Below are 27375 nucleotides of genomic sequence, written 5' to 3' on the forward strand. Positions count from 1 at the left end.
CTTTCTCAGTTACTTTGTATCAGAGCCAATGATTAGTGCTACCACATGGGTAATGCTCTCTGGCATAGAAACGTTTTTCTTTCAACTGTAAACCAACTGCCTTTAAGTGCTACAGTTGTTTTTAGCCTATTCTGTCCACTGTTCCAAAGCAATTACCAACAATTAAGTAAATATTTCACTCAGTTCATGCCCCCAAAATGATCCAATGTTAAACAATTTGGTGGGCACCTAAATGTAGCCACTGAACAGAACCTTCATTTGCAAAGATTTGAAACGATTATCATTGTACCCTATCTTTCTAATAATTCATTTTAATAAAACAAATCAAGTCATTATTATGCATCATTATTAGGTGAATGACAAGGACAAATAATACCATAATTGAGCTAAAAATTAAACACAAATAGCTTTCAACATTTTTTTTTTGTGTGTGTGTTACGCGGGCCTCTCACTGTTGTGGCCTCTCCCGTTGTAGAGCACAGGCTCCGGACGCACAGGCTCAGTGGCCATGGCTCACGGGCGCAGGCTCAGTGGCCATGGCTCACGGGCCCAGCCGCTCCGCGGCACGTGGGATCTTCCCAGACTGGGGCACAAACCCGTGTCCCCTGCATTGGCAGGTGGACTCTTAACCACTGCGCCACCAGGGAAGCCCCTCTTTCAATATTTTTTAAAGAACTTAACATTGAATGAAGCATGTTTGGCCATTAACAATATTATTTTAGAAAAATTAATTTAATATAAAAATATAAACTCAACTTTTTAAAATTCAAGTAAAAACTGTATCACTTAAAAATAAAATCAAAGAACTCAACATAACCACTCAATTTGTATTCTTAAAACAGCATAATAGTAATATGAGGGACTCCATTGTACACATTATTTCACAAGGATTAGTGTTTTCTAACATTATTTTACATGTTTATAATTCAAATTTTCTTGGATTTTTTTTCATATTCTAAAACAAAACCATTGGTGTGCAAAATCCTATATACAATTGCAGCTTTTTAATCTCAACATTTGACAAAATACACAAGGCTCATTAGAAACTGAATACTTAAAAAATTCCCATTGCAGCTTTTTAGTAAGAGAAGTCTAATGAGTCTAATGGTTTACCCTCATGGATTCCCCACGAATTCCAGCGTGCACAGACAGTGAGCACTGTCGTGTGGTTCGGATGCTTTCCATGACCACACACAATACTGCCTTTCTGCTCCTCCTTGACTGACGTATCAAACTGTGGTCAAAATTAATTTTTCTAAAATCAAGAAGACAGACATTCACAAGAATCTGTAACATCTAACTATGTATAATCAAGTACATTTTTTGATTATCATGTGTTACTATTCACGATCCACCTTAATTAAAAGTAAATCAAGGCAGTCCTAATACAAATCAGAAGGTGTGCTCAAAAGAAATTTAATAATCTGCCTCTCCTTCCTATTTTGTTAAAACATGCATACTATAGGAGTCTGTTGGAGGAGACTCTCTTAGTGTATTTGCTGCAAGCAGATTCTTGAAGTCTTGTAATCTTATAATTTAGCAAATGCGGCAGAGCCAAAGTGATTTTGCAGAGCAATTAAATATTTTTTAAACCAAATGATTCCAGATATCTACACTTATCCAAAGCTTGGACATATTACTAATTTGCAGTATTTCAAATAAATCAAACAAATTACTCTAATAAAATATAACCCGAATGTTTTAAGCACTCTTTGTAATGAAGTTTATATAATTAAAATATTTAATAAAAACATGGAAGTATTATACTGACCGTGTAGTAATTTCCTTGAGTAATGTTGATACTTCCACTTCATGTTTGGTTACTACACCAAAGGAAGCTTTTACTGCAACTGAATCTGATCCAGTAACGTTAATCCCAACGTCATTTACAATATGGTTGCCTCGCCTTCCATAAAGTGAAACGTCTGATTCATCTTCATAATTCAGTAACTGATAAGATGAAACACCTTTAAAAAAAGGAAATCAATATTTTAAATGTCTTGAATTCATCTAATGTAAATATGTATAGTAGCACATTAATTTACCATTTAAGACTTGATTACCCAAATGTTGAGAATGGCAACATCTTAAACCAAGATTAAAAAGAGCAATTCAGGGCTTCCCTGGTGGCGCAGTGGTTGAGAGTCCGCCTGCCGATGCAGGGGACACAGGTTCGTGCCCCGATCCGGGAGGATCCCACATGCCGCGGAGCGGCTGGGCCCGTTTGCCATGGCCGCTGAGCCTGCGCGTCCGGAGCCTGTGCTCCGCAACGGGAGAGGCCGCAACAGTGAGAGGCCCGCGTACAGCAAAAAAGAAAACAAAAAGAGCAATTCAATTAATCTGACAACAAGAAAAATAAATATCTAGAGTACTTTAAATGAACTCAAATTCTCTTTCAGCCAACAGCATACTTAAGCATCAAGATCCACTGGCTAGCTGAAAGAAAAACAAGTGTTTATAAGAAAAATTTGTTAAAATGTTAATATTAGCCTGTTAATACATTTCAGCTTACCAACTGTAGTAACTGAATCAAAAAATAAATACAAATTACTTTCATCACATTTAACCATGTGAGATAGGCAAGACTGAATAATACCCCTATTTTATAGATGAAGAAATATACTATTATGTCATATTCTAAGTTGATTTGGTTAAAACAATTTATAAAATAACTGAAATTAAATTATACAATAAATAATCTTATGAAATACATTTGAAATTATTCAACCAATAAGAGATTTGATACTATAAAAACGTTAGGCATTGTTAACAATATTATTACTGTCACAGTAATAAGAGTTGCTTTTATCAAAGAAAATACATAAATATTATGAACATAGGTAGCACAGACAACCTATGTTTAGATTACCAATAATATAACTGAATGAGTAGTCACTCCCAAACAGACATTTAAACTTACCAGCTGAAATTTCTCTGTCTCCTAGAAGAATATCTTTCAGCGTAAAGGGTGTTGAAGTAAATTTATATCTAGGAAACAGAAAACATCTCTTCTTTTTTACCACCAGACTTAGAGGTTGGTATTTGTCAGCCTCACTGAGGCTTGGAACGGGAACTAATCTCCCTCCATCTCCAACTTGTTTGACAAAGCTCTTGGTAGCCGCAGCAAACATATTAATACAGTATTAAAACGTCATGAACTGCAACCCTCAGATAACAAATCCATGTTTTCAAAAAAAATCAGGCATAAAACTAAGTCTTGCTTGATTTTAAATATAATTATACACGTTAAAAATACAAAGCATGGTTTCACTGAGTAGCTTACCAGTGTACAATTTACAACACTACCTCCCCTGGTGTGCTCAGGTAATGAATTATAGATTAACGGTGTAAAATGATACACTAAAAGCAAGTCTAATTTGGAATTGCAGTCTATAACACTAAAATATACACAGAAAACTACTAATCTTTAAGTATTATCAATGTCCTTGATGACGGTCACAGCTGGTAGTGGTTTGCCAGGTTCAAAGGAAGCATATAACCCTACAGGGAACAATACGTTAGCCACTAACATTAGCCCTGGATGCCATCCACAGCGGACCTAGTCCAAAGGGAATTCCTTCACAAGTCCATTGTGCCAATTTTGGCGACAGAAAAGCACTATTTCTGTGTTATGGTACACAGTTCATTCTTTGAACATTTCATTCATTTTCCTTGTATGTTTACAAAATCAAATGATTAATATAAAAATAAATTCACAGAATATAAGGAAACAATTGTATGCAGAACTTTATAAAATACTAAATGAAAGCCATATTACATATGTGTAACTGCATAAACTCTGACTTAGGAGTTTCTGTTGAAGCTGGCACATAGTGTCTCTCTGAAATAGAGTACTGCTGCATTTATTTTCTTTTTGTTTCATCATTACTATCCAGTTACTCAACCTTTAAAGAGAGCTGTATAAAGTTTAGACTTGTTTTTAAGAAATTTTATGGCTAAATCTTAGAAACAAATCTGAGTACTGAAATAGTGTACTGTTGTAGCTATGTGGATGTTAACATAATTTTGAAATAGTGGCTATGTGGTACTTAAAATAAGATATTCATTAAAACAGCAATGGATAGTAATCGATATACAAACATCTATAGAGGGGGTAGAGGGAGGAAGAAAATACAGGCTTAATTCAATCCTCAAATAATGTAAATCACTTTGATTAGACTCCGGACAGCTTTTTCATTTGCTTTCAATTACCCAGGGTTCGAGAGAAACAAACAAAAAGTTCCTAATAAGGACCCTTCGTGTGAATAGCATCGTGCAAGGCAATCTTCCAGAAACGAGAAAGCACAAGGAGTCATTCCTGCAACTGGCAAGCAAAACCCCTAGAAGCGATTCGACATCTAATGTCGCTGTCTGATCCCCACCAAAGGTGGTGCATCCCAAGCAAACGCCATTACAACCAACACAGGTGTGCAGAAACAGCATTTAATTAGAATCGGGTCCACAGAAAAGCCTTCGTTTACACCTAACGTGCCTTGCTGGGATCCGCTAGCCCAGCACTCATCAGGCGATGAAAGCCTAGAAGACAATGGAGCCCACGTGGGGGTGAGAGGAGTGGGTGTCCGGACGTTCCCGCGAGCACCTAAAAGCAGGACTCCAGGACAGGAGCCCACCTCAGCCCTCAGGAGCGGGTATACCGCGAGTCTCAGGCTTCGGGCCCAGGCCTAGGGAGGCTCTCCGGCAATTTTGCATTTGGAATTTTAAAATCATTTTCTTAAAGTGACGCACCGCTCCTCTTCCCCGTCCCCCGCAACCCCCTCCAAAAAAAAAAAAAAAAAATGGCTGAGCTTCAGGCCTCACAGTCGCTGAAGCTTGCCCGCCCGACGACAAGCCTCTCTCTGGGCAGGGAGCGGCCTCCTTTTGAGGACACACAACTGCGGTCCCCACTAGCCGCTGGGCCGAAGGTGGCGCACGGGCCGGGGCTGCGAGGGGGCGGGGCCGCCGAGGAGCTCTACCCGAGCCGGGACAGCAGGAGGCGTGACCGGGAGCCGGGACCGGCGCTACCGCACAGAAGCTCCGCCTCCGCCCCCCGCCCATCCCCTGGAGGGACGCAAGCGGGGAGGAGAAGGGGAGTTGGAGGAGGGGAGGAGGTGGCGGCGTCGGCTCTAGCTCGCTCCTCTCCGGGACCGACCGACCCGCGGAGCGAAGACGTCGCTCCACACTGCTCTTCCTCCCGCCGCAAAGCCGTCCCTTCTGGCCATGTCTCAGAGCAGGCATCGCGCCGCGGCTCCGCCGCTGGAGCGCGAGGACAGCGGGACCTTCAGGTCAGCGCCCGGGCGGTCGGGACCGAGCGGGGCAGGGCCGGGAGTGGTGGGCAATAGAGGAGGGGGCGGGGGAGCCGGCTGTCCAGCGGCATTCTGGGTAAAGCCCCTTCCTGGCGCTCGCGTCCTCGCGGCTGCTGGCGGGCGCTCGGCCCCGCCCTCTCGGCGGCGAGCGGGCCGGGGTCTACGGCCCGGCCCCGCCCCTCCTGCGGCCTCGGGAGGCTCGGGGTGGCCGGAGGTGGTTCACGGCCGCCGCCTGGGAAAGGGGTTTATAGCCTTGGTCCCGGGAGGTTGCAGCACCCGAGCGTACCTCCCGATTCCCCCGCGAATCCCTCCTACCCGCATTCAAGTTGTCTCCCTAAAGACCTCCCTCACCCTGCCCGCCGCCCGCCGCAGCGGGGCCGGGAGACTGTCGCGCCTCGCCAGCTCTAGCCCTGGCCGACGGGGAGCTTCGGTGCCTCCGGCGTCACCGTTGGTGGCTGTTAAAACTAGTCTTTATTTGCTTCTGCTTCCCTCCCCGCTTTGACATGCAAAGCACAGCTTTTTCTGGTTTTTGCAGTTTGGGGAAGATGATCACAGCTAAGCCAGGGAAAACACCAATTCAGGTATTACATGAATACGGCATGAAGACCAAGAACATCCCAGTTTATGAATGTGAAAGATCCGATGTGCAAATACACGTGCCCACTTTCACCTTCAGAGTAACCGTTGGTGACATAACCTGCACAGGTCTGTATGCACAACGAACCCCGATGACCATGTGGGTTGGCGGGTCAGACTTGGTATTGCTTCTTAGTTCGGAAAAGTACCCTTTTTACCAGAGACAACGGTGAGGAGCAGGCTCTTAAAACTGATACCTTTCTCAGGTCATTGGGACTTTCCAACTTCCTGATCCTCTCCCTAATTTTCTGTTCCCCAGATACCAAGAGAAGCTCAGAAACATACCCTAGGATCCTCCTAGGGATCTTCCAATTAGGGAGAAGCAGGAAAGGCTCTTGGAGCAGCCATAGATGAATCAGTAGGTGCTGTCAAATTTCATAGGTTATAGCAGATGCCAGGAGGCATGACCCCAGAATTTTCGGAGCTGCTCCCCTCTATGTATGGACTCATTTGGCAGTTTGGGCCCATTGTACCACACTCGGTTCTGTATCCAAGCAAAATGAGGAAGGCGGAAAGCTCAACTACACTATATTGCATAGCAGCTTCTAGTTCCTGGCACTGTACAGTATTTTAATAAGATGTTATCACCTTTTTTATACATGAGGAAATAGGTCCAGAGAGATTATAAGAAACATGCCCAAGGTCACACAGCAATGAAGTTTCAAAATTAAGATTCACCTTATTATGGTCATTGAACTTGAGCAAATGATAACTGAAGTAGCCCACTTGTAAATGTAGACATTTTATTCCTTATGTATCTATTTAATGGCAAACACAAAAAATATTGAATACTAAATTTAATTTGGAAGAATGCCAAGAAAAAAATTCAGCAAGAAGGCTGAAGTTCCACCATCTGGTAATCTGAAGGCATCATTTGTTTGTGTCCCTGAAAATCTGGATTCCGCTATTTTCATTGAAGCCACTTTAAGAAAATTTTGAAGCTTTTTTGTCTATGTGGGGCAGGTGGATTGTAGCTAGATTGTAGCTAGAAGGTTCCTCATATGAACCATGGAATCAACATTTGCACTACTGCTTTAGCTGGTCTATTTTAAAACATTCAGTGAAAACTCAAAAGTAGCCTTTTTCCCTTCAGTGTGTTTTAGATCAAAGATTAACAACCTGTGGCAACTGCTTAGTCCCCCTACTCTTCTCACACTGTCCTGTCTTCCTGTGCAAGCTTATCTACCTCCGTGGCTTCAAATACTATCTAAAGGCTGATAATTCTGAAACCTCTGTCTTCAGCCCAGGTGCAGTTACAGAACAGTGTATCTGCCTGTGCTTGCTAGGCATTATTGCTTGGATGACCCAAAGACACCTCAGTCTCTCACTGTCCCAAATTGAATCCATCTTCTCTCTCAAATCCATTTCCCCTGCATTCTCCAGCTCAGTAAAGGCACCACCGTCACCCGTCTGCTTACAGTAGAAATTTGGGTTTCACCTTCTTCTCCCTCTGCCTATTGCCCAGTCTGCCCCCAAATCCTACTTCCTAAATATCTCTTGAATCTGTCTGCTTCTCTCATCTTTCTGTTGCTACCATCCGAGCCACATGGATTATAGTTGCAGCCTCATAGCTGCTCTTTTAGCTTCTATCTTGTGGTGTCCATTTTCCACACAAAAACCAGAGTGTTTTTTCTGGCATTCAAATCTGTGCATGTACTTTCTCTTTTTAAAATCCATTCAGTGGTTTTCCCATCACCCTCTGGATGAATATAAATTTCTTAACATCATTGACAACCTTACTTCTCAAAATGTGGTCGACAGCAGCATTGCTATCACCTGGGCACTTGAAAGAAGTGCAGAATATCAGGCCCCATCCAACACCTACTGTTAGTATGCATTCTAACCAAATTCCCAGGCAATTCCTAAAGTTTGATAAGCACAAATTTAGGAGACCATTCTTTGACCTCTCCTACCCTTCAGCTCTCTCACCTTTTGCCTCAAAGTTCCTTTCCTCAAGCTCTTACTGTCCCCTACAACTTGGGGCCTGAGAACACCATGCTGTGTGTTACCTCTGAGGCTCTGCAAGTACTTTCTCCACCTACAGTGCTCTTCCTAATCCTCCAGCTCTCCTCACCTCACTAACTTGTACTGATCTTTCAGGTCCTTGTTTAGTTATCTCCTCCTTCATGAAACCTTTCTGAATCCTTACCAAGAGTAGGGGAGCTATCCCTTTTGTAGGCTACCCTACAACCTGCACTTAGGCCTGCTGTGATACTCCACATTTCAGACGTCTTTTTTTTTTCTTTTGGTACGCGAGCCTCTCACTGTTGTGGCCTCTCCCGCTGCGGAGCACAGGCTCCGGACGCGCAGGCTCAGCGGCCATGGCTCACGGGCCCAGCCGCTCCGCGGCATGTGGGATCTTCCCGGACCAGGGCACGAACCCGTGTCCCCTGCATTGGCAGGCGGACTCTCAACCACTGCGTCACCAGGGAAGCCCCCAGATGTCTTTTTATAGACAGAATCTCACACATTAGGCTGTATACTCTTTAAGGGCAGGGACCCTGCTTAGCTCTCTACTACGGTTGACCCTTGAACAACACGGTTTTGAATTACGCAGTCCACTCATACGAGAATCTTTTTCAGTAGTAAATACTACAGTACCATACAATCCATGGTTGGTTGATTCCGCAGTTACCGAGGAAGCTAGAAATGGAGGAACTAAAGATACAGAGGGCTGACTATAAATTATGGGTAGATTTTCAACAGCGCAGAGGGTCGGTGCCCCTAACTCCCACATTGGTCAAGGGTATATCCTTAATACCTATGTTAGTGGGTAAATAAGTGTGGTTTATGTGGTCTCCAACACTTGAGAGCTATGCTTGAAATTTGTTCCATGTTCCTTTTCTTTCCTCCACACAGGAGGAATGGACATCAGCATTCTGTTACCACTTTGGAAAGGTTCTCAACACCTAGTTTGAAGTCAGAAGGAAAAAGACTGAATTTACAATTTACTTGTGTGGTTGCTTACTAAAATTAGGCATCAGTCTCAGTGATTAGTCAGGCCTAGTCTCTTCTGCCCCCTTAGCTACCCATGTAAGGGATACAGATTATATGGAAGACGCTTAAGGTAATCTCTCAACTTCTTCCCTATACAAACCTTCCCCCACTGTATCCAACAGGTAGTCATGACTGCTTAGCCAAGCAGAGGGGTTTAATTCAGTATAGGAGGGGTTGTTACAGTGAAAGTGTGCACATTTTGCTGACAAACGGTGTTGCTGTAAGTGGCTCCTTTAAAGGAAACTTGTTGCTATAGAAGAATTTCCTTTCCAAGAATAATGGAATAAGTTGCATTTCTTCAGAAGGTATGACATAGTCTACTTTATTACTTTATGTAATAGCATGTATAATGTATACCTGTATAACGATTTTTATACAGGTATACAAAAATACATATAATTTTTTAAATCACAGGGGTTTTTTAATGTATTAACTTCATATGGTATTTTATTTCAGTGTATAACTGTATGCAAGTGTATGTTTTTATTACCTAGTGTGTACATATATAAAATGTGTAGTGGCTTTGTTTTGTATTATGCAAACATCTATGTAAGCCTCACATTTTCACAGCATGTAAAGAGTTTTTTTTTTAACCTTAATTCAGGTGAAGGTACAAGTAAGAAGCTGGCGAAACATAGAGCTGCAGAGGCTGCCATAAACATTTTGAAAGCCAATGCAAGTATTTGGTGAGCTAAATTTCTTTGTATTCTGCAGCTCAAAAATATCATGGCTGAGGTAAGGTTAAAAGTTTGAACATGCTCACAAAAGCAACAAAGTAAACAGTTGTTAATATCTAGCTCTAAAATTCTATTTCCTTGTGAAGACCTGTCATCCACTAAAGACAACTTTATCCGTAAGAAATTAAATCCAGCTATTAATTAGTAGATGAAGGCTCTATTAATTAGTAGATGAGGTGCAACACTAGAAAACCAGAGTGTTTCTGGCAAACATCTTACTGGATTAAGAGTTTGTTTCTACAATGAAGAAAACAAGGTGTGAGATAGAAAAAGATCAGCTAAAAGTATTCTTTTAGAAATTCGAATTTGAAAGGAGACAAAGAGATTTCCTTCTAAATGTGATGTTAATTCTTTTTTTTTAATACATTTATTTGATTCATTTATTTTTTTTTGGCTGCGTTGGGTCTTCTGTGTCTATGCATGGGCTTTCTCTAGCTGCCGAGGGCTTCTCATTGCAGTGGCTTCCCTTGTTGTGGAGTACAGGCTGCAGGCGCACAGGCTTCAGTAGTTGTGGCTCGCGGGTTGTAGAGCGCAGGCTCAGTAGTTGTGGCGCACAAGCTTAGCTGCTCCACGGCATGTGGGATCTTCCTGGACCAGGGCTCGAACCTGTGTCCCCTGCATTGGCAGGCAGATTCTTAAACACTGTGCCACCAGGGAAGCCCCTGGGATGTTAATTCTTGACAAATATTTCCAAAATAAATTTGTTATCACCTTAGGTGCTTTTGGAAGGAGCACTGGTCCTGAATCATCTCATGTATTGTAAATTGGTGTCCTTTGATTTCTAATGGGCACATCCAGGAGCACATTTTGCCTGTAAATTCTTCCCTTTACGTGCACTCAAGTATATTTGGAGTACAATCTGGTATATCTGCTCATAGCTGAGAGCAGAGGCCCATGGGAATTTAGGATGGGTTTTTTGTTTCCTAGTCATAGAAGAACTTCTGGCTTAGGGATATATTGATATTTAGGTTCTCATGCAGTGTTCCTCCCATTTACTTAGTAATTCTAAACCTTTTAGGTAGTTTAGAACCAACCAGCAAAAGCCTTGGATCTCACAAAATGACTAGGGTCATACATTATAAATGATTTATGCTAGCTTTCTGGACATGCCAAATGGCATGGCGGGTTTTGGATTCTCCCCTTGCTGGTGACGGCCATGCCATTTCTGTGCAATCCAAAGGTCAACCCAAAGTGTTGCATATATTCATAGAAATTAGTATACAGAGTGTCCTTTCTGCACATGGGCACTTCACTTTGTCAGCAAAAAAGGCTAACAAACCTTACTATGTATTTGTGCTTCTTGACAGATAAGATGGGAATTGCTAAGCTGTAAATCAGGCTGAAAGTGGCCTAATATGATAGGGACTTTCTCACTTCTCCATCACAATTACTTGGGTAGCTTCAGTGTACAGCATTGTAAGTGAATATTTGTATCTCATCAGCTTATGTAAAGCTTGAAATTCTGGCAGGTAGAAAAGAAACTTGAGGGCTTCCCTGGTGGCACAGTGGTTGAGAGTCTGCCTGCCGATGCAGGGGACACGGGTTCGTGCCCCGGTCCGGGAGGATCCTGCATGCCATGGAGCGGCTGGGCCCGTGAGCCATGGCCGCTGAGCCTGTGCGTCTGGAGCCCGTGCTCCGCAACGGGAGAGGCCACAACAGTGAGAGGCCCGTGTACCGCAAAAAAAAGAAAAGAAACTTGAGGAAATTGAGGAAATGGCAATAACAACCTCACTGGTCATGGAAGAAATGCCTCTAGCTGCTTAGGTGGCAGTAACCTTGAAATGCAGCTTGTTCCACGTTAGGCATCCATCACCCAAGTAACTACTAAGTTCACACTACTTAGAAGAGGTTGTTCTCTTTTTCTCTAATCACAGTCCCCACATGCTCAAATCAGATTCATGCTGGCCATCAGTTTTATACAGGATACATATAAATCTTAGGAAGATTATCCTAGTATAGAGCAGATAATAGATCAAACCAGGTCTTTCTTCCATAATTATCTGGATGAAAAAGCTACATTTATGATCTGTATGGTTTACATTGCCAGGCTAAACTTCCTGTTAGTCTTCCCTTTTTTTGTAGTTGTAACAATAGTGTGCTTTATTTAAATACATTTTTATTGAGCATCTATTATACTGCAAGGCTTATGAGGGCAAGTAATACATAGGCCCTACCATTAAGGATTTTATAGTCTGAACAGGGGAGAGGTGTGGTGAGGGATAGACAAATCACATGTATTTGTAAGAGTGTACAACTTATGGTAAAATAATTTGTTTAAGAAAGTGTCAAACCAAATGCTACAGTGGTTCAAAGAAGGGAGAAGTTATGTTCCACTGGGGTAAAAGAATAGGCTTCTGAGAGGAAGTGGCAATTGAGGTATACCTTGGATGATGGATAGATCAGATTCTTACAGAAGAGGTGGGCGAGAAGGGTATTCCATGTAGAAGGAAAGGCAACAGCAAAGGCATGGAAAGCTAAATTGAAAATGCTTGTCCTTTACTTAATAATTTGGGGGAGATTATTTTGTTTTATAACACTTTATAAAAATGTTTAGCTTTGCAGTTCCGGATCCCTTAATGCCTGACCCTTCCAAGCAACCAAAGAACCAGCTTAATCCTATTGGTTCATTACAGGTAAGTGGCACAGTTTTTCCATACTTAACTTTTTGTCTACTGAAAAAAATGCCATAAATTTTGATAATATCATAAGGGCTGAGAGAAGGAATTAATATTTTAAAGATGGTATAACATTTTGTGTTCCAGGTTATGATCATTAGATGTTAAAGTGCTAACTTGAAATTATTTTCCTATTTATTTATGTTTTGGATTTTCTTCCATATACAGTATCTGCCTTTGGTTTGTGGAATTCTCATTTGAGATCAGCAGGACCTCAGTGCACATGGGTAGAGTGTTTTATATTTTAAGAATATTTCTTGCCACTCTTGTGACAAATCTCTACTTCCGTTGAGACAGAAGACTTTATAAGAACCCAAACTGAGTTACCTAACTCAAGAAAAGGGAAGTCGTTTGCTTATTTGCTTATTCTACCAAAAAAATATATTCAGCTTTGAATTTCTGTGTGCAGAATATTCTCCTTGCAGACTATCCATGTGCTCTGTTGGACAACTCCCCTCCCTATTATCCAACCAGTCCTTTGGTCTCTTTCCTCCTCTGTGAGTTTTTCTGTAGTTTTCTTCCCCTTCTTTCCTCAGCCTCATCCAAGTGTGTTTGTTTGCTGTCTGCTTCTCATCTGCTCTCGATCAAATGTAGTTAGTTAGGCAGCCATGGGTATGGAAGGTTATAGTTAGGAGGGGAGAGGCTTTAGGAACTGATGGCTGTGAGACCTGTAGCTGTCCTCTCTGATGTTCCCAGAGGCTGAACGTAGCTTGTCTTTCTGTTTGAACTCTTTGATATCAACTCACTACAGCTTAATGGAAGAGCACCATTCACTGCTTCACTACAGGAAAACTGCTTCCGTTTTGGTATTGTGGGCCTATAAGATATAAAATGCAGGAATATCTCTGGGAAATAGAGGGCCTTCTCTCATTTTTTTCATTGCAGAATATCATTATTCTTTGCAAACATATAAATAGATATGGGATCAAAATCATGAGAGAATATCATTTGTGTGATTGAGCCACTGCATAGTAAAAATTACTAATAAATCCTCATCTCGATTTTCTAGGAATTGGCTATTCATCATGGCTGGAGACTTCCTGAATATACCCTTTCCCAGGAGGGAGGACCTGCTCATAAGAGAGAATATACCACAATTTGCAGGCTAGAGTCATTCATGGAAACTGGTACTTATTCCTTTTTACCCTCATACAGTTGAAGACATTTGAAATATTTTGAGAAGATGAATGACCATAGAAATTTCTGTTGCAATTTCTTTTCAAATATTTCTATGGGGAAAAAAACTGACACTCCTGGTCTACTGTTTCTAACTTTCTGCAGTTGAATTTTTTTTTTAATTTTTTAAATTTATTATTTATTTTTGGTTGCATTGGGTTTTCTTTGTTGCGCACGGGCTTTCTCTAGTTGCGGCGAGCGGGGGCTACTCTTTGTTGCGGTGCGCAGGCTTCTCATTGTGGTGGCTTCTCATTGCAGAGCACGGGCTCTAGGCGCTCGGGCTTCAGTAGTTGTGGCACGCGGGCTCAGTAGTTGTGGCACGCAGGCTCAGTAGTTGTGGCTTGCGGGCTCTAGAGCACAGGCTCAGTAGTTGTGGCGCACAGGCTTAGTTGCTCCACGGCATGTGGGATTTTCCTGGACCAGGGATCAAACCCATGTCCCCTGCATTGGCAGGCAGATTCTTAACCACTGCACCACCAGGGAAGTCTTCTGCAGTTGAATTTAAGTATAAATGTTTGGCTTAAGAATACTTTACTTCTTAATTTGATATTTTTTAAAATTATGAGTTGGTAATGGAGAAACAAATAAATAATTGACTCTTTAAACAGTCTTCATTGATATAATAGAGAGTTAAAAATCATTTTGGAGAAAAAAGCAGTAGTAAATCTCTTGGAGTTTCAATAGCTATTCTAGAAGACAGGAGGACAAGAAGATTACATTTGAAAACAAGATGTTTAATAAGAGGCTGATGGCAAAAAATTGCAGTGGGATAAAAATAAAGTAGAAATTAACCTTTTAAATTACAACAGCTTTACGTTGTAAAGGCCACAGACTATGAGAAAAAAGTCACTTAATAAAGTACTCCTGAGGATTCCTATTTTAACTTCTCTAGCATGTTTTTGTTAAGTGGCTTGAAATGGAATTTTACCTTGGTTAGATATTAGTCTTAAGTAATAAGCAGCTGTTTGCCCTTGAGAGGTAGTGTGGGCCAGTGCAGAAAGCCCTAGGCCAGAAGCAGGAACCTCAGCTTCCTGTTCTTGATGCAGTCCTTGATTTGCAAGGTTAGGTAAATTGCTTAACCTCCCTGCCTGGATCTCAGTTTTTAAATCTGTAAACATGGAAATAGAAGATATTGATAGTGTCTTTCAACTCTAGCCTCTCCTATGCCCTTCTTATTCATGTTAAAAAAGAAATTCCACATAGTTATCAGTGTATAGGAGATTATAAGCAAGAAATTGAGAGATAGCAGTTGTAATTCGAATGTACCTTGGTAAATTTGAATATTTAGTCAGAATTAAACCAAATATGGTTCATTAAAGCTAGACATAGGGAGATACATCTGTTAAAGAAAAACAAAGTATAACTACTAAAGATAAACTGTTAAAGAAACGTCTTCAAAAATGTAACCATTAACAGTTGTATGAAGCACAACAAGTAAAGATGTCACGTCTGTAGAAGAATAGTATACGGGCTTCCCTGGTGGCGCAGTGGTTGGGAGTCCGCCTGCCGATGCAGGGGGGCGCGGGTTCCTGCCCCGGTCCAGGAGGATCCCGCGTGCTGCGGAGCGGCTGGGCCCGTGGGCCATGGTCGCTGGGCCTGCGCGTCTGGAGCCTGTGCTCCGCAACGGGAGAGGCCACAACAGTGAGAGGCCCGCGTACCGAAAAAAAAAAAAAAAAAAGAATAGTATACAAAAACCATGAGATTGTCCTCTGACCAAACACAGTACGTTAAACATTTGGTCATTCTCTATGGACACTAGCTTATTTTCTAAACCTACTATTTCTTTTTCTTTATTTAGGAAAGGGGGCATCAAAGAAACAAGCCAAGAGAAATGCTGCTGAGAAATTTCTTGCCAAATTCAGTAATATCTCTCCAGAGAACCACATTTCTTTGGTGAGTAATGATCGGAGGTCTACAGTGTTAATGTGATTAAACATCTGTTGCTGTAGGAAACTTCTCTAGATTTCTTTTTGTATAGATACTTCAGAGTTGCAGTTTTAAACAAATCCCTTAACTGTTGAGTAATACACTACCCCAATTTTAGCTGCTTGCAGTATGTGAGCCAGGATCACAGGCGTGGCCAGGTAAGAGAGTTTGGGAGGCACAGTCAAATTCAGAATAATATGATGGTATCTAAAGATGGTAAGTCACTAGTGCCACTTTTGCCTTCAGATTGACAATTCACTCCCATCTCTTGGTTCATCCATTCATTTATCCACTCAGCAAACATTTAGGGAACTCATTATTTGCCAAGCTTGATGCCAGGTACTGGCATTTGGTGAATGAGATAGTCTCTGGCCCTAAGGAGTTTGTAGCCAGCCTACGGAAAGAGAAAAGAACCCTACAGACTGGTCCTTCCAGAGGCGTCTTGGGAACGTAGGAGAAGGATCCAACTAAGACGGGGTTTTAGGAAGACTTCTTGGAGGAAGTAATAGCTGAGCTGAGACCTATAGGATGACAACAGGAAAAAAGAATTCCAGAGAGAAGAAAGACCATGTACAAAGACCCAGGAGTGAAACACTATGTGATCTAGGACCGCAGAGTAATTTGGGATGGCTGGAGCATATTCATAGATTTGGAGGGAGGGAGTCTCAAACAATGAGGCCGGAAAGGAAAAGAGGGATTGAATCTTGCAGGAACTACTATGTTAAGGAGATTGAACTTTATCCTGAGGGTAGTGCAAAGTCATTAAATAAATTTAATATGTAAAGGACAAGATCTAATTTATACATTAGAAGGGAAATCACTGGCTGCATTATGGTGAGTGAATGAATATTAGAGTCAAAGAGACCTGCTACAATGCTGTTTTAGAAAAGCAGATGAGAAATGATGGTGGCCTAGACTAAGGTAGTGGCAGTTGAAATGATCGATTTAAAAATTATTTAGAAAACTGAAGTGAATGGGGCATGGTAACTGATTACATGTAGGGAGTAAGGAAAAAGAAAGAAATAAACATTTTTAGCTTGGCAACAGAGTAGATGGTGGTACCATTCAATAATATGGGGAACACAGAAGATGAGTAGGATTTGAGGGGGAGCAGATAATGAGCTAAGCGTAGGATATATTGAATTTGAAATGTTTGTGGAGTAGCTAAGTGAAAATGTTGAGTAGGCAGCTGGTATTCAGACAGAGAACTTAAGAGATCGGGCTACACATAATATATTAATTGAGATTCTGATATTTGTATATAGGTATGTATGGTGGTCCATTATCTGAGAGTAGGATGTTAGGTAGGAAATGAAAAGTGAAGACTATAGGAGTGTCCTAAGCTTCTGATAAAAGAAAAAAAGGGCTCATTCTATAGGGAAAAAAGACTATATCTGAATAAGTAATAGAGTTTTGGTTTTGCTTTTTTAATAGAAAAATATAAAACACTGCATTCACTTCTTTTAAAACTGGATTAGAGATGAAACCATAATCACAAAACACAGGTTTGTAGGTGAATTGTTAAATCATCAAGGAAGAGATAATCTTCCATGCTATTTAAACTCTTCCAGTTAATATATATAACAAAGGGGAAGCTTCTAAATTTATTTTCCAAAACTAACATAACACTAATATCTGACAATAGCAAATCCCAATGGCAAAAATTATGGATTAATCTCCCTTATGGTGAAACACCTTAATATTCAGTAGAACATTAAAAGAATAATATACCATAGACAAGTAGGGTTTATTTTAGGACTGTAAGAGTGTTTCAGTGTTGGTAAATCTATTACTATAACTAATCACATTAATGGGTTAAAGGAGAAAAACATTATCCTCTCAATAGATGCCAAAAAATTTTGACAGTCATTACTGATAAACTCTTGTAAAATATCCCTATTGTGATTTAAAATATATACCTCAGTGCTCGCTTCGGCAGCACAGAAACAAAAATTGGAACGATAAAGAGAAGATTAGCATGGCCCCTGTGCAAGAATGACATGCAAATTCATGAATCGTCCCATATTTTTATAGCCAGGACGTGGAAGCAACCTAAGTGTCCATTGACAGATGAATGGATAAAGAAGACGTGGCACATATATACAATGGAATATTACTCAGCCATAAAAAGAAATGAAATTGAGTTATTTGTAGTGAGGTGGATGGACCTAGAGACTGTCATACAGAGTGAAGTAAGTCAGAAAGAGAAAAACAAATACCATATGCTAACACATATATATGGAATCTTAAAAAAACTAAATGTTTCTGATGAACCTAGGGGCAGGACAGGAATAAAGACGCAGACATAGAGAATGGACTTGAGTACACAGGGAGTGGGAAGGGTAAGCTGGGACAAAGTGAAAGAGTAGCACTGACATATATACACTACCAAATGTAAAATAGCTAGTGGGAAGCAGCTGCATAGCACAGGGAGATCAGCTCGGTGCTTCGTGACCACCTAGAGGGGCAGGATAGGGAGGGTGGGAGGGAGATGCAAGAGGGAGGGGATATGGGGATATATGTATACATATAGCTGCTTCACTTTGTTATACAGGAGAAACTAACACAACACTGTAAAGCAATTATACTCCAATAAAGATGTTAAAAATAAATAAATAAAATAAAATATATACCTCAGGAAAAAAATCAAAATCATGGGTACATGTTTACATGTCTTATCCATTCCCATTAATTTCAGAAATAAGGCAAGGATGCCCACAGATACTTTTTTTCTTTTGGGTCACACCATGCAGCTCTTGGGATCTTAGTTCCCCAACCAGGGTTTGAACCCAGGCCCTCAGCAGTGAAAGTGCTGAGTCCTCACCACTTCCCAGGACTGCCTGGGAATTCCTGATACCCTTTTTTTTAAACATTGTTCTACAAGTATCAACCAGCATAATAAGAAAACAAGAGGTTGGAAATAAGAGGAGATAGAAACGATCATTAACTATAAATAATATAATTGTATCCCTATAAAGCCCTAGAGAAAAACTACCAGATATAATAAGAGAATTCATCAAGGTAGCTGATCATAAAATTAATATACAGAATCAATAGCGTTCTCATATTATTTCTGTTACAAAGGTAACCACCAGAATAATTAAAAATAGAAAGGTGAAAATTATTGCTTCTGGAAAGAGAACTTGAAGGTAGGGAGGAGGATTGTTGCTTTCATAATTCTGTACTATTTAATTTTTTTGTTGTATGTGTGTATTACTTTTAATAATAAAATGTATGAAGCTTGATAACATTGATCATTTTATAGCAAAATAGAAACTCTGTCCTGAAAAAGCATACTAGAAAAAATTAATAGCTTCCCTATTTATCAATATTACAAAATGGAATATAGAGGATCCTATTCTCAATAGTAGAAAAGAGGATAATATGACAGGGAATAAACTTAGAAAGAAATGTGCAGGACTCATATGAGAAAAACTTTAAAACTCTAGTGAGGGATTTAACAGAAATTGAATAAATGTAAAGCTATCTATTTTTGATAGAAAGACTCAATACTGTAAATATATGAAAATGTAATATAGTCTTAGTCAAAATCTACCAGAATTCATTTTGGATCTTGATACAACTTTACTGAGTTTATCTGGAAAAATAAACTCAAGAATAGCCAAGAAAACTGAAAAGGAAGAGTACGGGAGGTGGAGTTATACCCTACCAGAAAATAAAACATACTATAAAACTATAGTAGTTAAAACAGCTTTTGTATCGCAATAGACAGAGGATAGGTATAGATGCCAATCCATATAGGAAGATAGTATATGACAACAGTGAGATTTCACATCAGTGGGTGAGAGGATGAATGGTATAGAAATAACTTACAGCCACATTGTGGGGGGAGGTGAGGGGTGGCGGAATACACATGCACACAGGTGTATGATATATTTAGGTTGCTACCTTATTCCTTACCTTAAAATAAATTTCAAATGGATCAAAGATTTAAACGTAAGAATTGGAACTGTATGAGAAAACATGGAAGAGCTTTCCTCTTAAAATTCTTAGCATGGAAAAGCCTTTTTAAGCATAACTTAAAACATAGAAGCTGTAAAGTAAGATTCACAAATTTAACTACATAAACCTACACTGCACAGCAAAATGTCTGTAAATAAAACTAATAAAAACAAAGTAAGAAGAAACTGTTTTGAACACATGAGTAGGAAGGGACTGTTTTCAATACCAAACATAAAGCTTACACATCAATAAAAAAGGCAACCCAGTAGAAGAAATACAAATGGTGGGGAAAAAAATGTTCAACTTTATTCATGCATGTTAAACAAGATACTATTTTCACCTTTAGTTTGACAAAACCTACAAAGTTTGACAATACCTGGTATTGGCTAGGGTGTGAGAAAACAAACACCCTCCAAGACACTTGATGGAAGTATAAATTGGCTCATAAATCAGTTTGGAAGTATTAATATTTATCAAAATTAAAAGCATACATGTTCTTTGACTCAGCAGTTCTACTTCTAGAAATTATTCTGTCGAGAAAGTCATCCAAGTGCAAAAGAGTTTCATTGTAACACTGTTAGTGAAAGAAACCAGAAACAACCTAAAACCTACAGTTGGAGACTGGTAAGGTAACTGTAGTGCATGTATGTGCAGTGCAGTGATATGAGAAAACTTAACAGATGAGAAAACTTAACAGTATCAGGTGTAGAAGAGTAAGCTATCATTTTTGTTTAAAAAGATTATACGTGTGTCTGCTTAAACGTGCATAGAATGTGTACGGAAGTATACTGAAGAGTTGTTTAATAGCAAGTATCTCTGGGGAGTGGAGCAGAAGTCTGGGGAAGGGGCAGCAAGGAAAAGAGACTGTTCTTCGTATGTATTTGTTCTTGTTACAGGTATCCTTTTACTATATGGATGACCTATGATTTTTTTAAAAACAGCATTTTTTAAAGTTCCAGTCAAGGAATGTAAAATTCTACTTAGTAAATTTTGCAAATTATGCAAAAATTACCCAATTCTTTATCATGGCCATCCCTATGATCTTTTGAAAATCCCTTAACCTCTGTCAAGCTCATTGATAAATAAGACCAAAGGACAGGTTGCCGTACTTACTTCAGAGAGTAGTTTTTTGTGGTTTTTCTAATGGCATATTATATGAAAGCAATTTAAAAACCATAAACTAACATGGAACTGCAAAGTATTCTAAGAACAGAAGTGAAAAAGTAAAGATAGAGGGGAAAATAAAGAAAAGAGGAAAAGGAGAAAAGAAAACAAAAAAACAAACTCAATTGGGTTCTGGGATAAGTCTGATAAGAATTTTTTGACATCATGCCATTCATTTGAACGTCTTGTTCTCAAACTTGCACATTTCACCTTGTCTACAGTTTCTTTGTTTTCTGCTTTACAGCTGTCAGTTACAGAGACTGGTATTTAATACAAGAAGCCATAAAGATATGAAAATTCCTTTATATTTTAATTTGTAAATTGCTCCATTAGGCAGACTCGATTACAGTTGACCCTTGAACAACACAGGTTTTAACTGCTCAGGTCCACTTATATGCAGATTTGTTTCCATAGTAAATACTACACTCCACGGTTGGTTGATTCTGTGGATGCAGAACTGTGGATACAGAGGGCCGACTATAAGTTATACATGGACTTTTGACTGTGAGGAGTGTCGGCTGCCTCAACCCCCATGTTGTTCAAGGGTCAGCTGTATCGCAGATTTGTTTATCGTGCTCTTAAATATGTTCTACATCTTAACGTGACCATCAGAAATTTTGACTGAGACCTTTATACTATACAAAAGTATTTTTAAATACTTCCAGTATATTATTGCACATTCTTTTTTCTTTAACATTGTGGTGTTTGTTAAATGTGTGTGCTTGTTAGTGCTATCTAGTTTAAATCGGGAAGTTTAAACATGCTTTATAAAGTATTAAATGTGAGTGCTTAATTAATACTTATAATAGCGTCGGAACCCAGTCCAAGAGTCTTAACTTTCGTCTCTGTTTTTCAGACAAATGTGGTAGGACATTCTTTAGGTTGTACTTGGCATTCCTTGAGGAATTCTCCTGGTGAAAAGATCAACTTACTGAAAAGAAGCCTCCTCAGTATTCCAAATACAGATTACATCCAGCTGCTTAGTGAAATTGCAAAGGAACAAGGTTTTAATATAACATATTTGGATATAGGTATGATTTTTTTCTTTAGCTTATGCTAAAACCTGTTTATTTTTTTAAATGTTTGAGGAACAAAACCTCTTATAATTTTTTTCATTGATTGGGGATTCTGACTATATATAATTACTAGAACAGTAACATATATCATTGGTATGTCCCATTCTTATAAACAATAAAAATAGAGGTAACATCTATACGGTTATAATAATAAAAACAATAATATCTAAGAGTTATAGAGTTACTATGTGCCAGATACTGTTCTAAGGACATAACATATTTCAACCCACAGAATCCTCAAACTGTGAAGTAGATTCTGTTATTCTTATATATGTGAGGAAAGTAAGACAAAGAAAGGTTGAGAAACTTGCCTGAGATAACATAGCTGCTAGTCAGCAGTAGAGCCAGATTAGAAGAGTCCCTGCTGATATAATATCTATTAAACCAGCCCTGATGGGCAGCTTGACAAATAAAAAGGCACCCACATTTCTAGAACAAGTACCAAGTTTGTGGGGGTCAGGCCAGACGTCTTCTCTCCACTTTATCACTGTGTACCACTTCTGGGAGATAAATGGGGACAATTTATAGTTTTATCTCATCTCAGCTATGAACTGCTATATTTTTTCTAGCTCATAATCACTCAGATAGACAAATGCAGACAGATTGGAAAGCAATCAGTGTGGATTTTCTTTTAATGCAGTTTATAACTGGCTAATTTGTTTGTATGTGTGTGTTCTTGTGTGTTTTTGGTGTCTTGATTTAACATCAGTATAGTATGTGAAGAACTTGATACCCCTTATTCTAGCCTTAGTGATCTGGGGGGACCTAGCTTGTCAGAGCTACTAGCACTGAGAAAGTAGGGTGTTTAGGGACTGAAAGAACTTCTAATTTTCTCTACTACTTTGGGATTGAATGATGGGTCAGGTATAGTGCCTCAATATACTGAGAATTATGCAGAACCTGGGGAATAATGCAGAAATATGATCAGAAAACGTAGCTGATTGAGAGACCATTCATTCAAAAAATATTTCTTAAGTATCTACACATTGTTGGGTGTTTGAGACACAGATGAATAAGCCATGTCATGAATATGACTATGGAAGGTTTTGAATCTGGGAAAAGAAGGAAACTTGAGATGGTTTTTTAGATTACAAATTAATGATGACTTTGAAATGCTCCTTAGCAATTTTAAGAACTAAATAGTTCTTGTAAACGTAGAACAGCAGTTTAAAAACCACAGTCAGTTAATTTGACTAACTTCTATGCAATTACTTTCAAAAGAACCTCAGTGTTCTCCAAAGAAGATCTACAAATGGCCAAGAAGCACGTGAGAATGTGCTCACTATCATTAGTCATCAGGGACATGCACATCAAAACAACAGTGAGGTACCAATTCACACCCAGTAAGACGGCTATGATGAATAAAATAGAAAATAACCAATGCTGGTAAAGATATAGAGAAATTATAGCCCTCATATGTTACATAGTGAACACGTAAAATAGTTTAGCTGCTGTGGAAAATTTGAGGAGTTTTGTTGCTCCTCAAATGAATTACCATATGACTTAGTAACTCTACTGCTAAGTATGTACCCAAAAGAATTGAAAGCTGGTATTCCAACAGATACCTGTACACACATGTTCATAGCAGTACTATTCACAATAGCCAAGAGGTAGAAACAGCCCAACGTCCATTGACAGATGAATGAATAAATCAATTGTGGTATATACATGCCATGAAATATTATTCAGCCACAAAAAAGAATGAAGTTCTGATATATGCTACAACATGGATAAACCTCAAAAATAATTATACTAAGTGAAAGACAGACAAAAAAAGTCACATATGATTCCATTTCCATGAACTATCCAGAAGAGGTTAATCCACAGATTGGTAGTTGCCGGGGGCTGGGCGGTATAGGTGGGGATAGTGTTTTCCCTTGGGGTGATGAAATGGTGAGAATGTTCTGGAACTGGATAGAGGTGGTGGTTGCACAACATTGTGAATGTACTAAATGCCACTGAATAGTTCACTTTAAAATGGTTAATTTTATGTTACGTGACTTTTACCTCAATTTAAAAATGAACCTAAGGCTTCCGTGGTGGCGCAGTGGTTGAGAGTCCGCCTGCCGATGCAGGGGACACGGGTTCGTGCCCTGGTCCGCGAAGATCCCACATGCCGTGGAGCGGCTGGGCCCGTGAGCCGTGGCCGCTGAGCCTGCACGTCCGGAGCCTGTGCTCCGCAACGGGAGAGGCCACAACAGTGAGAGGCCCGCGTACCGCAAAAAAAAAGAACCTAGATGCTAGAACTAGAAAGCCTCTTCACACATTAAATAATCCCATTGTGTCTGGATATTTTATACTATATTGATTCTAGCTGAAATAACATTTAATCATGACAATTTCAAACAACTCACCTGTTTCTACTCCTTTCCCTGTCTCAATAAACCATCTTTAGTAAGAGTGATTCATCAGATGTTAAGACCGTTTGTTTTCAGGGCTTCAGTGTTGTTTTAAAACATCCTAAACAAATATACAAAATGGAATTAAACTCTCTGCACAGACTTAATAACCAAAGAACATGACATCACAAAGGAGGTTTTGCCCTGAACCGTGTATTTCCTGGTTCAGTGTCTACTGAAAATAACTGTAGACTTCAGAGTGGAAAATACAGTCTCTCCAGTCCTCTAGCAAATGTTTTTTTTTCCCTTTTAAAAAAGTTGCTGTGGTTCAGTAATTTGCAAACACTGTTAAACTAACCACATTAAAATTGCCTTGGGAGCTCTTTGAAAATGCAGGAATCTGGCCACTCCAACCCCTAACCCTGCGTTTCTGATAGAGCAGGCTGGAGTGAGGCCCAGGCACCTGGATTTCTTTAAAGTTCCCCCAGGTGATTATGAAGCACAGCTGTGTTTGAGAACCACTGTAGCTGGGCAGTTTGTACAAGAATGACAAAGATGATAAGTGGAGTAGTATACCGTGGATGCTTAGGGAGAAAGACGGTAATAACAATTGTATTGTTTTTACAAAGGATCTGCTTTCTATGCACGTGGCATTAATCATCACGTTTGAATGTGTCATTGCAGAAGAACTGAGTGCCAATGGACAGTATCAATGTCTCGCTGAATTGTCCACCAGTCCCATCACAGTCTGTCATGGCTCGGGGATCTCCTGTGGCAGTGCACAGAGTGACGCAGCTCACAATGCTCTGCAGTATTTAAAGATAATAGCAGAAAGAAAGTAAACGTGGAACAACTTAGAAAACCCTTCAGTAGCACATAAGAAGGTCCCCTTTCTCCCCTTCCCAAGTAAGACATTTGCTATAATGTTTGAGTTTGTGTGTTGGTTCTAAATCTCTTCATAGATTCCATGAACACTCCAGATTTAATTATCTCCTGGTAGTTGTTATTAAGATGTTTTTAATGGCTTCGACTTTGTATTGGTATATTGTATTTATAAACTTTGTACCATAGGCAGAGTGTAGCACCCATTTTACAATGCCATGTACATAGAAGGAAAAAACTGCATGATTGTTGTTGTTGAGGAGGAGGAGGATAAAATAAAACTGCTAGCAACAGTCTTTCCTACTGGTGCTTAACCTCTTCTTTGTGCAAGGCTTTGTAAAGGGATTTCGAAGGAAGCCCCTTAGAATTAGTGTTGAGGAACGCACTAACAGGTTTTAATTGAATGTGATTGTTAAATTTCAGGGAACGTGATTGGTCTGCTGTGTATTTGAATCCATGTAATAAAGAGCTGTTGTTATAATGGGTTCTGTTCATTTCATTAAAGTGCTACTGACTCGACTGTGGCCCTGTTCTTTTTAGCCATTCTTGTAACATTACAATGTGGATACTGTGTTATTTACATATCTCTAGTTTATTTCTTAGAGTCAAAGGTAAAAAAAAAAAAAAAAACCCCAAATTTACAAATGTATATGTGATGAATCACTTCCATATTTTCTCTACGCATATGCAGTGTTGTCTTATGCTTTGACATATAACCATTCATAGATGAATAATAGTTGAAAAAGCATTAGAATTACTGAAACAAAACTTTCCAGTGCACTCAATTCAGTTACAAGAATGTTTCAAACAAAATAGTGAGTGCTTCAACGGTTAGGGAATAAGTCTCATGAGCAAATTTTAATTTTGCCTTTTATGTTTTCATGTCATCTCATAACACCTCAAGTCTGCCATCTGTCAGCGCCACCTGTAGATCAGGGAATACCTCAGAGAGGAAGAGAGCGCTCAGTGATAAAGGTAGATGTTGACAACCTCAAGTGTCAGTCTAGCAGGAAGTATGTAACAAATGTTTTTCTGTCTGGAAAAAAGAGGATAACCTGAGTGCAATCCTTTGAGAAGAATAAACCTACATGATAAAGGGAAACCAGTGTGTGTAACTTGTTTAAAGCTGTAAAGAGCATTTAACTTAGTTTCACGTTATAAGCCATGTGTACATCAATTAAATCAAGATTTCAGTTATTTTGGGGGTGAGGTTAAGGAACACACAAAGACTGGAAACAAAGTTTAGGCATAAAGTGGAGCATTAAGATCGGATTAACCTTGGGTGTTTATGAATGCTCTGGAATATAGACAGGGCACAATGAACTCACGTTAGAGACGACATCAGACCCTTCTGCACAGTAAAATGCCCACCGTGAAGAGGATAAGTTGGGGGGAGGTTTCATAAGGTGTTGGAAGAAGAAGATGAGGTCCAACAGGGGGAAAAGGCAATGTACTTGGGTTCTAAGCAGTTCAAATGTATTGAAAAAATGATGAGATCTGAGTATAAGGTACCCGGAAGCCATGCTCTTCCTTCTGCCTATGCTTTCTCTACTTCGGGCTATGGAGGAAGCATGTGTTCTTAAAAATACTGTTCAGGGCTTACCTGGTGGCGCAGTGGTTGAGAGTCCGCCTGCCGATTCAGGGGACACGGGTTTGTGCCCCGGTCCGGGAAGATCCCACATGCTGCAAAGAGGCTGGGCCCGTGAGCCATGGCCGCTGAGCCTGTGCAACGGGAGAGGCCACAAAGGTGAGAGGCCCGCGTACCGCAAAAAAAAAAAGAAAAAGAAAATACTGTTCAAATGCCACCTCTGTCAGACTGCCCAGATGTGCTAGGGAGTTACCTGCACCATCAGGTGTTCTTTAACAGCATTTTGTCAAGGCTCTTAACCAATCTAATTGGTTATACTGTTAACCATGTTAGGTGAGTGACTCAAATAGGCTGAACAGGCAACTATGCCTGTTGCATTAGATGCATCAGTAGTGGGGAAATATGCTGTGTGGAGTTTATGACAAGTTCCAATGGGAAAATCACAATGTGGATGCCAAGGATTCTGGATCAAGACCATGCCATCTATAGCGGAGAAGTAAACACCTCTCAACAAACAGCTGCTGATGTGCCAGTGTGCCCTGGTAGAGATGTAGCACCTTATGACGGGATGCTTGGTAGCCATGTAGCCAAAACCACCAATAATGAGCTGGGTTCTTTCAGTCCCATAAAGTCATAAGGTTGGGTTGAGTCGTGTCGCAAATGATTGTAACATGGAAGATACATCTAGGCGCAAACACAAACATGGCCAGAGGGCACAGTATGCTACATAAGCAGGCGAGGACTCCCAAGTCCAGGCACCACTGTTGCACCGGTGCCTCTCCCTCAGTTCACACCTGTTGCCAGTGATCCTGTGTGGCCAGTTGATGGAAGAGAAAAATGCCTGAATTTGAATCGTGGATAGGTAAGGCCAGTACATGGCACAAAATGAAAATACACGATGGCTATACTACAG

The 27375-nt window shown here is 40.0% G+C and overlaps 2 protein-coding genes and 1 non-coding gene across 7 annotated transcripts in view; 2 read left to right on the forward strand and 1 right to left on the reverse strand.

Moving 5' to 3' along the window:
• Window positions 1-27375, reverse strand: part of PJVK (pejvakin) — a 37567-nt gene that overhangs the window by 3103 nt on the left and 7089 nt on the right. Inside the window, exons 1-4 of one of the 5 annotated variants that reach the window (XM_067741416.1) lie at window positions 4819-4892; window positions 2921-2988; window positions 1772-1967; window positions 1114-1255 (exon numbers count right to left, since the gene is read on the reverse strand). In XM_067741416.1, the coding sequence (XP_067597517.1) occupies window positions 1114-1185 (72 nt within the window). In that variant the 5' untranslated portion in view covers window positions 1186-1255; window positions 1772-1967; window positions 2921-2988; window positions 4819-4892. The other 4 variants (XM_067741415.1, XM_067741412.1, XM_067741413.1 and 1 more) reach the window with 4 other exon arrangements.
• PRKRA (protein activator of interferon induced protein kinase EIF2AK2) lies at window positions 5072-25398 on the forward strand. Its single transcript, XM_067741417.1, has 8 exons — window positions 5072-5282; window positions 5839-6008; window positions 9541-9622; window positions 12228-12306; window positions 13358-13475; window positions 15323-15417; window positions 21434-21608; window positions 24677-25398. Exons 1-8 carry the CDS (start codon window positions 5218-5220, stop codon window positions 24832-24834), a joined length of 942 nt encoding a protein of 313 aa, XP_067597518.1. The 5' UTR covers window positions 5072-5217; the 3' UTR covers window positions 24835-25398.
• Window positions 17374-17480, forward strand: LOC137226898 (U6 spliceosomal RNA). Its single transcript, XR_010944590.1, has one exon. It is a non-coding gene; the product is annotated as a U6 spliceosomal RNA (small nuclear RNA).

The sequence above is a fragment of the Pseudorca crassidens genome, chromosome 6 (assembly GCF_039906515.1).
Source record: "Pseudorca crassidens isolate mPseCra1 chromosome 6, mPseCra1.hap1, whole genome shotgun sequence".
Classification (NCBI taxonomy): domain Eukaryota; kingdom Metazoa; phylum Chordata; class Mammalia; order Artiodactyla; family Delphinidae; genus Pseudorca; species Pseudorca crassidens.